Source organism: Cricetulus griseus, chromosome 2 (genome assembly GCF_003668045.3).
Source record: "Cricetulus griseus strain 17A/GY chromosome 2, alternate assembly CriGri-PICRH-1.0, whole genome shotgun sequence".
Lineage (NCBI taxonomy): Eukaryota > Metazoa > Chordata > Mammalia > Rodentia > Cricetidae > Cricetulus > Cricetulus griseus.
The window spans coordinates 59631382-59645400 of NC_048595.1; the positions used below are offsets into that span (position 1 = coordinate 59631382).

At 39.0% G+C, this 14019-nt stretch overlaps 1 protein-coding gene across 4 annotated transcripts in view; it reads right to left on the reverse strand.

Annotated features, from left to right (window-relative positions):
* Focad (focadhesin) overlaps positions 1 to 14019 on the reverse strand; it is a 293087-nt gene that overhangs the window by 21061 nt on the left and 258007 nt on the right. For all 4 annotated transcript variants that reach the window (XM_035439808.1, XM_027400387.2, XM_027400389.1 and 1 more), the window contains 4 exons: positions 13875 to 13952; positions 13180 to 13251; positions 11639 to 11741; positions 9638 to 9718 (listed from right to left, as the gene is read on the reverse strand). In XM_035439808.1, the coding sequence (XP_035295699.1) occupies positions 9638 to 9718; positions 11639 to 11741; positions 13180 to 13251; positions 13875 to 13952 (334 nt within the window). The remainder of the gene's footprint in view (positions 1 to 9637; positions 9719 to 11638; positions 11742 to 13179; positions 13252 to 13874; positions 13953 to 14019) is intronic.

A 14019-nucleotide genomic window follows, 5' to 3' on the forward strand; every position in this document is an offset into this window, starting at 1 on the left:
CCTAAACACCCTCTGGCCTATTTCCTTACCCTTCGCTGCTCTCTTCTACTAGATAAAACTAGTAGTGTGCCTTGCAATGTTTCACTTTAATACCCTATTTTTCCAGCTAAAAAAGTCCCCCCCATTTGTGTATCTGTGCTATGCTGTTCAACCAGTAACTAATACTTATTTCTACCCTACCTTGAGATGTAATACTGGAGTGGGATTCCATCGAATCTTATGGGGACCTTAACCATGGCTGTTTTCAGAAGACAACAGGCACAAAACCAGGGATTATGCTCATGGAATTTATTTTCTAATGAGAGGACAAAAAAAAGGTGGGGGGTAAAACCAGGTGTGAGATAGGCAGGCACTAACTGGCTAGCTTTGCACATAACTCTATACTGGTAACATCTGTGGTAAGAATCTTTAACAATTCTGCAATTCTGGCTACAAACCAAAGTCTGATTTCATGAAACAAAAATTAACTTGCTTCATTATATTTTTAATTATGTGTATCTATGTGTGGGTATGTGCATATACATGAATGCAGATGACCTTGTAGACCAGGGTGTTGGATCCTCCTGGAGACTGAGTTACAGTTAGTGGAGCCACCTGACGTGGGAGCTGTGAATTAAACCTGGGTCCTCTGGAAGAGTACACCATGTTCTTAACCGGGAGCCATCTCTTCAGACCCTAATTTGCTTTTAAAAGGCCCTTTTGGTACACATTCACAGAAAGGTCCTGGTGAAGAGGCAGACATTGCAAATATGTATTGGAAGTCTTTAATTCATAAGCTGATGTCTATTTTACGGTCTAAGTATTTTATGTCAAATCATTTTAAAATTACACAACTTGTATTCCAAGAACTATAGCAGGATGCATTGTAGAAAATGTTTAGTTTCCAAAGACTCAGGGAACATGAAAAAGGATGAAAGTTTACGTCATGCAAGGACCCCATGTGACATAGGAACACTGTTTATGTTTTGTTGCCCAGACAGTGAGCTCTCCTCTGAGGGGATGCACTTCACTACTGACTACACTTATGCACATGTTACTTCAGCATTGACGGCATTTGTATGTGCATGTTGCTTCAGTACTGTATGTGCATGCTTTTCTGGCACTGACTGTACTGTATGTGCATGCTACTACAGTCTTCTCTAAAGTTGACTTGATATACAGGTGTCAGAAACAACTTGTGAAATGGAGTATAGGGTTGAAACTCATGCCTCTGCTACAGTGCATTAATGCTGTCACAGTTGCAAGGCCAGGGCATCAATATGAAGAAGCATGATGAGAATTACACAAATACTTCCTCTGTGTTTAGAAGAAACCCATTCTGACAGCCAATGGAATGATGGGAACTACAGTTACCGTTAGGAGTGGGGGAAATATTTGGCAGTTGCATGCATCCAGGGAGGAGGGTAAGGAAGAGGAAACCCAAAGCATATCTGGAACACAGAGTCCTGGTTCCTTCCACAGAGATCTTCTGTATAGGACAAAAGAATATAAACAATAGGAATTATCAGGTCCTTTAAGTGCTTTGTCCTTCAAACAAGTGCCTTAGGTAAGATGGCCACTGGAAGGTCATGAACAAAGGATTTGAAACTGAGAATGCCTATGGGTACTTGTCAAAAAGATCCAGATGTTTTAAAATCTGAATGTAAAGCTGCTTTACATCTCTCATCCAGTTGACAGCCTCAAAGTTATAAATGGCATATCCGAGCATAATGCATTACAATAGGACCTATTATCCCACGTAGTCTGGCTACACAGAGGACTGTGCAGCAGCCTAATTACTACAGAAAAAGTCTGGCTGCAAATAGGCTAACATCTAGAGTGTATAATCTCCATCTGCAGCACACCACTTGTGTCATACAGACATTTATTTCCTCCATCTTCACTGTTGCTGGAAATAAATTAACTCAGTTTAGAATAATCCAGCATTTATTACAAACATATACAAGTGATAGAGGTCAAATATTTAAATTATATCACATGCCAGGTAAGGTGTTCTTACCTGTACATTGAAGAAATTATAGTCTAATGAGAAAGGCAGACTTGAAACAAAGAAGTAAAATAATCACATAAATAATGCCACATATGTAAAACATGAAAAAATAAAAAAGATACAGGAAGGTAAAAGAGGAAATCAGATCTAATCAGAAAATATCATTGCGGTCCAATCTTGTCTCACAAGAATAAAAGATGTCAAATCAATATGGAAAGGATGAAGTCCATAGAGAATTCAGGCAGACTTCATTATAGGATAGTTTGTTTGTGGGAAGTACCAAATGCTTTGCCCCTGACCAGAAACTACAATCAATATAGTTGTTGAAAAGAATTGATTCTGACATATCAGATACTAAAAGCTGGTAGAGTACTCTATCTTAGGAGCAAAAACCTCAACAACATTCAGAGTTACCAAAACCGAAAACATCCCAAGCCCTTGCACCAGGAAGGCCACCAAGCAGAGTGGCAGCCAGCAGAGGTCAGAATCTGGAGAGAGAAGCAAGTAGAGAGAAGTAGTAGGGCTGTGGCCCAGAGGGGAAGGGGGATTAGTTACATTCAGGTGGACTGATCCAGTGAGCAAACAGGCTGAGACTAATGAGCCAGGTTACCTACAGTCCAGAACAGAGAGAGAGAGAGAGGGAGAGAGGGAGGGAGGGAGGGAGGAGGGAGGAGGAGGAGGGAGGGAGGAGGGAGGGAGGGAGGGAGGGGAGGGAGAAAATATGGTACTGAATTAGAACTTCAAACATGGGCATAAATTTGTGGACACAGACAGATACAGATTAGACACAGATAAAGACACACTGTGGTGTAGAATTAGAACTGCAAATATGGGTATGAATTTGTGGACACAGAGACAGTTTAGACACAAATAAAGATAAAGACACACTGTGGTGTAGAAATAGGCAAGATACAAAGGAAATAAATGGAACATTCCTGGAAGCAGTGACAGTTACCCCAGGAGAAAGGCTCTGTGCCCAGACCTTGTCTTCTACATACCATTCTCTGGAAAACAACACAAAACAAAAACCTGGGCTACCTGCACCTACCTCCCTGCCTCATAGCAATAAATTAGGCAAGATACATTAATAGGCATTAAACCCAATGATTGAAAATAGAATAAACAACAGGATGTACATGTATATATACATATATAAAGACTCAAAGTATTGGCATGCAATATTTGCTAGTGATAAAGGAAAATGAGTAACCTTATTTGGAGAAAGCTAAATGCTATCATCTTATGCAAGTGATATGTTTAACCCCACAGAGAAGGGAAAGGGACACTGCATGGCATCTGATGGATGCACTGAGAACAGAAATCCTTTCTGAGATTCTCCTGACAAAGATGGCTGACCTGACTCTCATGGGAAACATCAAGCAAACCCAGACTGAAGAATGTTCTATGAAATAGCCATTTCTAGTCTTAAAACATGACCCAGGAAAAAAAAGAGACAGGCTTGAGGAACCACTCCGGATTAGAAGGCTGGAGAGAAATAACAACTAACGTGCACTCCACTTTAGACTTTGCTATGACAGCCATCACTGAGAGTTTACTGAAGCTTAACTTGTGGTTTCTGGGTAAAAGAAATAGTAAAGTTCTTTCTTACTTACAGAAAATAGATGGTTTGTAATTTTCTTGTATTTTTTTTGGTAAAATAAAAATGTAAACAAATACAAACATTAAATAAAAAAATCTGGAACAGAGATGGCTCAGTGGGTAAAAAGCCCTTGCCACTCAAACCTGACAAACTGCATTTGATCACAGGATGCACAGTAGAAGGAGAGAAAAGACTCACACAGTTGTCCTCTGACCTGCACACGCAAGAGCCTGCACTCACTCACATTTACACATACCATAATGTCTTAGCTAGGATTTCTATTGCTGCAAAGAGACACCATGACCATGACAACTGTTATTAAAGGGAAAACATTTAATTGGGATGGCTTACATTTTCTGAGGTTTAGTCCGTTATTATGATTATGAGGTAGCATGGTGGCCTGCAGGCAGACATGGTGCTGGAGAAGGAGCCAAGCATCCTACATCTTGACTTGTAGGTAACAGGAAATGAACTGAGACACTGGGTGTGGCTTGAGCATATAAGAAACCCCAAAGCACTCCTCCACAGTCACATACTTCCTCCAACAAGGCCACACCTACTCCAACAGAGCCACACCTCCCAATAGTGCCATTTTCTTTCAAACTACCACATATAACAAGATAACTCTGAAAAAAATAAAACTCAAAACTTTAATTTTTGTTTTATTTTCAAGGCAGGATTTCTCTGTGTAGCCCTGGATATCCTGAAACTTGCTCTGCAGGAATCCACCTGCCTCTGCCTCCCAAGTGCTGGGATTAAAGGCATGTGCCACCACTGCCCAGCTTTTTTTTTTAAGTGGATTTTTAAAAATATTAATTTATTTATGCGTATGAGTGCTCTACTTGCATGTATGCCTGCATAACAGAAGAGGGCATCAGAAAGAATTGGGCATCAGATCCCATTATAGAAGGCACCACTTGGTTGCTGGGAAATGAACTCAAGACCTCTGGAAGAGCAGCCAGTGCTTTTAACTACTAAGGCATCTCTCCAGCCCCTTTAAACTTTAATTTAAAAAATTCTTATGTTGTGAGTGCATGTAAAAATATTCATTCCTTCTGACACTGAAATAAAAATTAAATCATACTTACAGCATCATAATATACCTGAATGGATTTTCTTGGTATCACACTGGTTTTTTAATGTATGTTACAATGTTTTATAACAGGATATTACAACTAAAGGGGCTCATTCTTTATTTAGTTACTATTATATAACCTAACTAATACGCTTCAAAAACTCTATAATGAAGAATAAATCATTTACTCAACTTTACAGAAACAACTATCACTATAAGCTAGGTGGTTTGCCTGAATTTGCATATGCTGCAAGTAGTGGAAATGGGATAGCAGCCTAGGTAGTCTGACTCCTGTATTTTAACCTTTATGATATACTGGTTTCTATTTTCAGAAAGGGGTCATAATATTTGGCAGCATTGAGAAGCCACGCCAGGGTCTGGAGAGGCTTTTTTTGAATAAAAGGGCTTGCTCTTCCAGAGGCCCCAAGTTCTGTTCCTAGCACACACACTGAGCAGCTCAGAGCCACATATAACTACAGCTTCAGGGCACTCCACCCACATAGCTGACACCAACACAGAGGAGACGGACAGACGCATGTGCACACACTTGCACCTGTGTGCACTCCCTCCTGACAAACATAAAAATAAATCTTTAAAGAGGCCATGCCATCCTTCTCATTAGCAAATCTTCACAATCTTGCCCACTAATAAACTGCCGAAAATTCACTGTAAGAAAAGCTATAGCAGAAGACAGAAACCTACCTGGATAAAGAAACTACATAGAAACTTTAAAAATGACCCCGTAGCAAAATGACTAATTCTGATATATCAACTTGATGAAGTACTAATTACCCTTACTTATTTATTGTACAAGTGGGAACGAGCACCAGCATGCAAAAGTCAAAGGACAAATTACAGGAATTAGTTCTCTCCTACTGTGTAGATTCTGGGCATCACTCAGGCTGTTATCCTTTGTATCAAGCTGCCTTACCCACCAAGCAATCCTGCCTGCTCCTTGATGAATTACTCTACAGTCATTTTTAAGTGATAATTATGGTGACAAATGTGAACTTGAGAAATATTACTTAAAAGGACAGAGCATATCATTCTAATTATTTTCTGTTGCTGCAAAAGATACCATGACCAAAAGCAACTTGGGAAAGAAGGGATTTATATCAGTTTTTAAGTTTTTTAGGTCTTCCATGCCTCTTGTCACAAAAGATAAGTGACAACTGTGCTTATTTACAGGAACAGGTAACATTTAAAAATCAGATAATTAGGTATTATACATTTTATGAATGGATAAAAATGAATATATACACCAACAGGACATATATTGGACTATCTCAGTAGCCATCTCTAGGGTTGATATTCCAGAAAATCTCCTTTTGGTTTTCTGTTTGTTTGGCATTGTTTTATTTATATGTATGTGGGTGACTCTGTGCCTATGAGTGCAGTTGCCCAACGAGGCCAAAAGGTGGTATGGGGGTCTCCTAGAGCCAAAGTTGTGAGCCACCTGATGTGGGTGTTAGGATGCAAACTCAGATATTCTATAGGAAACACTGCTAACTATTGAGTTATCTCTCTAGCCCTCCTTTTTTTTTTTTTTTTTTTTTTGAAACAGGGCTTCACTCTATAGCTTTGCCCAGCCTAGAACTCACTATATATAACAGGATGGCCTCAAAACCCCAGTGATCTTTGTGGCTCAGCCTCCCAAGCACTGAATTACAGGTATGAGCCATTCTGCTCAGCTGCCATCTTCTTCCTTATGCCACTTTTAAATTCAGCGCTATACACATGTGTTCATTTCTAGTTTGTTTTCAGAGTTGTATAGGTAAAATACTAATAGTTCAAAATATTTTAAAATGGTGCATTCTTTTGGCAACCAATTCCCTAAAAACAGACAACCTTTTGATATCATTAGTATCATTCAGTACACCAATTCTGCAAGACACTGTCTGAACAAGTAAATCTGACACTAGTCCACAAACGACTGAGATTCTAAAAAAAGATTGAGAATAAGAATTCAGACAATTTGTGTATAAACCTAAGGCTTATCTGCATAGATCACTGACCAATGTTAATTAGAGGAAATACCATTCATTGTACTACACAGATTTATATATTTTCCTCAGGTAACATTTCATTTAAAGCTTAATATAGAGAATGAACTTAGGAAGCCTTAGCCACATGCTCCAATGGCAACGAAACATTCCTGTTATATAGAGATACCCAGTGTTGGGCATCAGAAGTAATTATTACTTTTATTAAGTGTTTTAAATGCTCTATTAAAGAAGTGGATAAAATATTGAAATGGTATAGAATTAAGAAATCATGAAGATCAAAAATCAGATGGATAAATAGAAAGAAGGAAAACTGTAATACTCAAAATTAGAACTGGGTGTGGCGGCACATGCCTGTGATCTCAGCACTTGGGGGATGAAGTGAGAAAAATCAGGGGTTTAAGGGTAGCTTTAGCATATACTGAGTTCAAGACCAGCCTCTGCTACAGAGTGACCTGGTGTTGGAAAAAAAAAAAAAAAGATGATTCCATAATAGAGGGAAATTCAATTCTGAGCAAAGACTTTAAGGCTGGCATAGCTGAGAAATTTCCATAGTAACTGAGAATGATGACTTCCAAAGGTAAGGAATCACACACCTGACTGAAGACCAACAGGGCCAGATCAGAGAAGACAGACCATATCACATGGGAGACAAAGACACAACTCCTTTCAAAGCTAGGAACTGAATTCCCTAAAAACTAGAGGAATTCCACTGCCTTGGTATGGCAGTGGAGTGCAGGTCTCCATGAAGTAACGGATGCGCTAACATCACACATCTATTAAGGTGCGAATATAAAGCGTGGCAAGTCCTAAGCCCCAGAAAGCAGTCTGACACGTTCTCAGATTTCATGGGCTGTGCTGGAAATCTTCATGTCACTCTCATTCTAGCATATGTGTGAATCAAATATAACCCTTCACTTTTTTTCTTGTGAGTTATTAAAGTTAAAAATAGTCCACAGAGGCGATGAAGCCGTGCCATCCCTGAAGTGGCCTATCTTCTGCCTGTACCAAGCATGATTTTTATTCTTAAAAAAAAACATCTCTTCCTCAAAAGAGTTCACTGACGTTGTCATCCTTCTACCAGCGGCCCCACTGGGTTCTGGTGAGTGACATCCAGACATTTAAACTCAAAAGCTCCTTCAGAAGGGAGTTATTAAAATTCAAATGAGCTGGGCATATTGAAGAAGAAAGTGCTCGTTTGCATGCACACCTCTGCGTTTGGCCATCCCATTTAGTCCCACAGAGCAGGGTCTGGTTTTGTTTTTGTAAATGGGGCTTTGGAGGAGGAGGTCAGCCTCCCACGGCCCCCACTCCTCTGGGGTCATCATTAGTAATGTGTGGGCTGAATAGATTTTCCTCTGAATCTACTCAGCAAACCTGACAGAAAGGCAGCCCTCTCCCACAACCTGAAAATGCCAAAAATCCAACTGGCAAGATGGAAGTTTTAAGCACTCCAGAAGTCTGCTTCAGAGAAGCTTCTAGCAGGGCTGCACACTGCAGCATCTCAGGACCACCTGAGCTTCCAGCTTCCAAGCACAGTCCTTTCTGGTGAGCCGGGACTTGAGAATCACAAGTGAACCAAGAGCCCCCAGAGGATTCACAGCAAACTCATTTCTGCCCAGAAATGTGGATTTGGGGGGTCAAAATAGTATTTTATTTGCCAGAAAAAAATACCCTTTTGAAGTCTTTTATTTGACTTCAGAGTTTTTACTTCATTTCTCATGCTACTCTCTCACATTTAATCATTTTTAAATTTTATAATCTAACAATGGACAGCTTAATAAAATGATAATAAAAATATATGGTGCTAACATTATTCTGGCTGTGGAAAATTCAGATGCTTATTTAATAAGAATTCAATTTCTTCCTAATGAAGCCATCTCTATTATATGTATTTTAAGAAGACATAATCCATAGCAATAATAATCATTAAACTAATTTGCATATTATATACAACAGTGTTTATATAGAACAATGGTATAATCAATCATACGTCAACTTTTATGTGAAAAAATTAGGAGCAAACAGTGCTAATTCATAATCCTGGAATAAGAGCATACATCCTATACCTCAGAGACTAAAGGGACCAGGCCACAAAAATAGCTCTAGGATTCTTCTTTCCTGGGGACACCAAGCAACAATACTTTCTCTTCAATGGAAAGATTTTATTTTTTCCATGAACTTCATTTATCAAATCATTCCTTCCAAATTTCTTGGAGTTTTCCATTTGAATTCACTTATAAATGCATTTTTATCTTTTTAAAATTATAATGGTCTTGCTATCACATAGTCACTGATTTGCCCAGCCAGGAAAGAATGAAAGCAGTGAATATCACTGTAAGATGATTATATTAACAAAACTGACATGAGCCAGGACATACACAGTGCTAGCAGCCTATACTTGTTGCTCACAATCTGAGAAGTGTATGTCATATAAGAGCTACTCTTCAGTAACTCACATGGCACTGCTCTGGCTCTGGTCAAACAAATACACTAAACTGCTATCCTCTAACGTGGAGGGCCACAAACCAGGAGCACAGCAGGATAGATGTGTCCCAAGGAAAAAAAAAAAACAAAACAAAACAGGATTAGAGCCTGTGACTCTATCAGCATAGAATGAGCAGACAAGGACAGGGACAAGGGCTACTTCCCAGCCGGACTTAAGATGCAAAGAACACTTGGATGTGCTTTGTCTACTTACACCAGTCACTGAGTCAGATGGAAAAAGCAACGTGCACTAGGTGCAGCTCCATGTGACCAAATGGAAGACAACATGAGACTACAGGGTTTGCACATTTATAGAGCAACTCTTTAGCTTCCTAATCATCTAGGAAGATGGTTTAGCAGAAGACAACATTCGCCCCCCCCTTCAGATTTGATTTGTTTGATTTTACAGAGAGTGCTTTGGGCACATAACTTACAGAACATGAAGGAAAGAACGATAAAATCCAAGAAATGTGATCACTTGCCTTTTTTTCCTCCTGTAACGAAGAAGCCAATGGCTGCTCTAATAAAACTGCCTTCGGGCAAATAGCTGTAGTCAGTAGGAACTGTGGAGGCAGAAAATGATCAAATTAACTAGTGAACTTGGCAGGGCTAATGAAGGAGAGGTAATGATCTCATGCTGCCATCTCAACCCAGAGACAAGGCAGAGATGTTTATGCCATTATTCTACCCTGTAGCTGCAACTAATTCTATTAGGATAAGTGATTGGCTTTGAGGGAATCACTCAGGCTATACAGAAAAATTTAAAATGGTGACAAACCTAGGAGAGGCTTAAAACAAAAATCACAAAGGATGTTACTCCAGTGAAGTAGTAATAAAACGGCCTCCCTTGCATACTATCACACCAAGAGCTCCAATCCAATGACCTCCTCAGGGTAGGCAGTGAGCCTGTTGGGCTTCTAAGCTTAGGCACTGTCCTAGAGGCCTTGTTAGGATGCTGCATCAACTGTATGAACCAAGGAAATTCAAAAACCAGGATTACCAGCACCATCTCTTACTTAAGGTAGTGATCAACTTGTACAAAGAACCAGATGTGGCCGCTGACCTGAACCAGTGAGCCAGTGACATTTCTGCTAGCTGAGTCCTGAGAGTCCCCTAAATCCTTTTCCTCCCAGATCCCCATAATTGTTTCATGAGACAGTTTTGCTACAATGAATGGCTCAACTGGAAAATTCCATTGGGAACGAGTAAGTGTGTTTTCCAGACACACAATTACTTTGTTCAGAAGAACCTGGTGTAAGCTGACTCACCATTACTTCATTTGAGTACACTGACTAAGTGCTCTGTCACACAAATGTAAGTCTACACACACACACACACACACACACACACACACACACACACACACACACACACACACACACCAAGCCTGACATAATGTGTTATTTTACCAGGATACTGTAAGAGCCCTGACCTTCAAAACTAGCACTAGCAAAGGTTTCTAACATTGAAATTCCCTTTCCTATGTTCATATGACAACTTCCAGCTGTCTAAGGTTCATCATGTTGGGAAGGATGTGGACCAAAGTCCTCTGTCTAAAGCTGCAGAGTGACTGCAGTGAGGGAAACAAAAATTGTAGAAGCCCACAATCATAGTTACACTATCAGTAGATGACCCACCAGGAATACACAAAACTATGTTTTAGTGAGGGACCTTTATTTTCTAAACCTCTGTGGACCAGGTACAAGATGGCTAGTGGGTCAAAAATACCATTTATAAGGACCAAGGGACAGATATATTATGGTGGTTCTTTCCCCAGAAAATCTCTAAGTATGAACATAAATTAAGCACATGGGAATTGTAATATTTTCATTGCTTTTATCCAAAGACAACAAATAGAAAGGGTTTTGTTATTTGAAGAGCTAGGATTCCAACCCTCAAGGAGGTACACGTCTTTGAATGTGTTTTGCTCATTATCTTTATATAGCCATTGGGCAGAAAAATCCCAGTCATAAATAGATAGGTTTTTTGTTTTATTTTTTATATTTTTGAGAAAGGGTTTTACTGTGTAAGCTCTGTATAAAGAGATTTTTTTAAACATTACTTTTAGTAAAAATAAAGTGTCTATTCCAAGCTTCAAGGATCTAATTCTTTGTTTATGGACTTGTCACTAAACAAACTCTTAATGTAACTCATATAATATTTCTGAGCCTCATATTTTTCATTTGTAACATACAGGTACTTGACTGAGTATCTACTCTATCTTCTAAGGGAGGCAGAGAGGAAGTATAAATGAATATGAGGTTTGGAAGCCAAAAATCTAAATCCAAAGCACTACTTTCTACCATGTGACTTGAAGAAAGCCTGGAAGCCTCTCTACACTCCATTTTGCTCAGATATAAAGTAAATATTGTAACACCCCATCATGTGGAATATCTGTGATGCCCTATCCCCTAAACGAAATGCAGAACCCTGAGCCAGCCATTCCTTCTTCTAGCTTCAGTATATTAAGACTTTAATATTACCGGAAGTTCTGCTTTGATTTGAAGACAAGGTAGAAAGGTGAAGATGTCCTAGAAGCCATATTGCATTTGATTGAAGACCAATCACCCCTGAGACATTGATGACCTATTGATGAAAACATAGCAGTTTGGTGATGGGACAATATCCAAGCTCCGTTCAATTAAAGGCCACCATAGACTCTCATTAACTTTGTAGGAGGTAGAGACTTAGTTGAGAATGAGTAGTTCTATAACATGGGTCTCCTACACTAGACCTGAACCTTATGTTAACTGATGAGTATTTGCTAAATGAATGAATGATGAATGAATGAATAAACCAATCATGGCAGAAAGTAATAGTAATATTCTTGGGTTTCACTAAGCAAGACTGTTCTCAAAAACTGGTACAAGAAATCTCAAAAAGGGTTAAAGCTTAGTTGGTAGAATATTTCCCTAGTGTGCACAAGACCACAGGTTCAGCTCCAGCACTGCATACACTAAGTGTGGTGGCTCATGCCTATAATCCCAACACTTGGAAGGATCAAGAGTTATGAGTCACCCTCAGCTACACCATTTGAGGCTAGCCTGGAACACATGATATCTTGTCTTAAGAGAAAAAAAAAACTTAAAAAGTAGAAAGAAAGGGAAAGTTACTTAATAAAATATCTCTAAAAATAGAAATTTTAACTCTTCTTTTCTTTAAATAATTTCTATCATTGATTATTATAATTCACGAACATTTTAAAATAATAGTTTCTAATTCTCCTAAGTTTTAACAACTTAAATTTCAGTAGAATTCTTTTTCTGAGCACATTCTTATTCATATGTGTAAAATGGTTTTTCTCTGCCCAGAAATCCATGTTTTTCCACCAATAATTACTAAATGTCTTTAAGTGCTAGGTATTATAATTAGCCATGTTTTATAAGAATGAAAACAAGTATGCTAAGTGAGAAAAAATAAGCTAGAAAACACTGGGTATAGTAAGACTACCAATCACAGAAACCCAGCTTGGACATGATCGTCGGGAAGAGGCGCAACCATGCACTCAGGACTGTTGCAAGACTGGTTTAACTTCTTTAGAATCTGTACTTTCACAGTTTCTTCAGTAAACATAATGTTTTAAAAAATAAAAATCCTAACAGATAAAAACTTTTAAAGTAAATGTACATAATGATGTCTCAGCATGGATAACACACACTCTTATCTGAACTAATGGCATTTGAGCATTCTTCCCTGGTGTCTGCCCTGCCCTTTGGCCACCTTCTATTTGTCCTTGTCCCAAAAGCTAGATAACCCTTGCAAGGTCAGGCTTAATTTTTAAGGTGAATCAATAATAACTTAACTCAAAAAAGCCAGTATTCTCTCTCTTTCTTTTTTGCCCCCCAGGAGCACGGACACATTTGTCAATGAACTCAAGGCCATATACTACTTTGAAATGCCCCATGGACTCAACATGAATGTTACACTTTCACATTTGCCAGTAAGACACACTATGACAAGCAGCATGAAAAAAGGCAGCAAAGGAGATGTGTGTCCCACACAAGGACTGAAAATTCCTCCTTACCTCAGTTAAGGTTCTAATGACTTCATTAAGTCTTGCTTGAAAATGGGAGCTCTGAATGGCTTCTGACTTTAGCTGCAAAATAGAGCAGAAGTGACCCAGGGCATGAGTAGCCATCTAGGTATGGTATAATTTATCAGCTGCCAGTATATTTCATGTACATAAGTGGTAAACTCCTCAATGGCAGAGCCCAGAATTTTTTTACCATTGATTTCTTAGCACCTTTTCATGGTGGCACATAGCAGTCCCTCAAAGTTTTACTATATGAACAAAGGTATACAATTCAGAACTGTGATAAATTTCACACACTGATGTCCACTGGGACAATGTTTCAGAATAAAACACCTGCAAAGATTTAAACTTGAACATTTAAACTTGAAGCTGTGAAATGAAATTCTGTATGAATGACTTTTGAAATTTCATATGGTTGTCACTTTCTCAGGCAGGAAAGTCTATGAAAAGTACCTACCTTGAGAGGTTTGATTCCTACAAACTAAAATAAACATGAGACAAATCTCTACAGAAAGAATTCTCAGCCAAGAGTACTTTTTCACAGAGCAAGGTACTGAAAGCCCCAGAGTAACCATTACCATGAGTACATACTCCTCTTCCCCAGGGATATTAAGCTAATGCCATTCTACTGTTGCTATGGCTATGTACTTATTCAAATTCCTTCCCTTCAGAGTTCCTGGCTTTACCTGCATGACATCTGCATCTGCGCCTACCAGTGCCACCAGACCATGAAGGGCTGCCAGACAGAGCATGGTGGAGGCTCCCTGAAAACCAAGAATCAAAACAGTCAACAGCAAAATACTCCTTGGGTTTGAAATCTATGTTATTTGC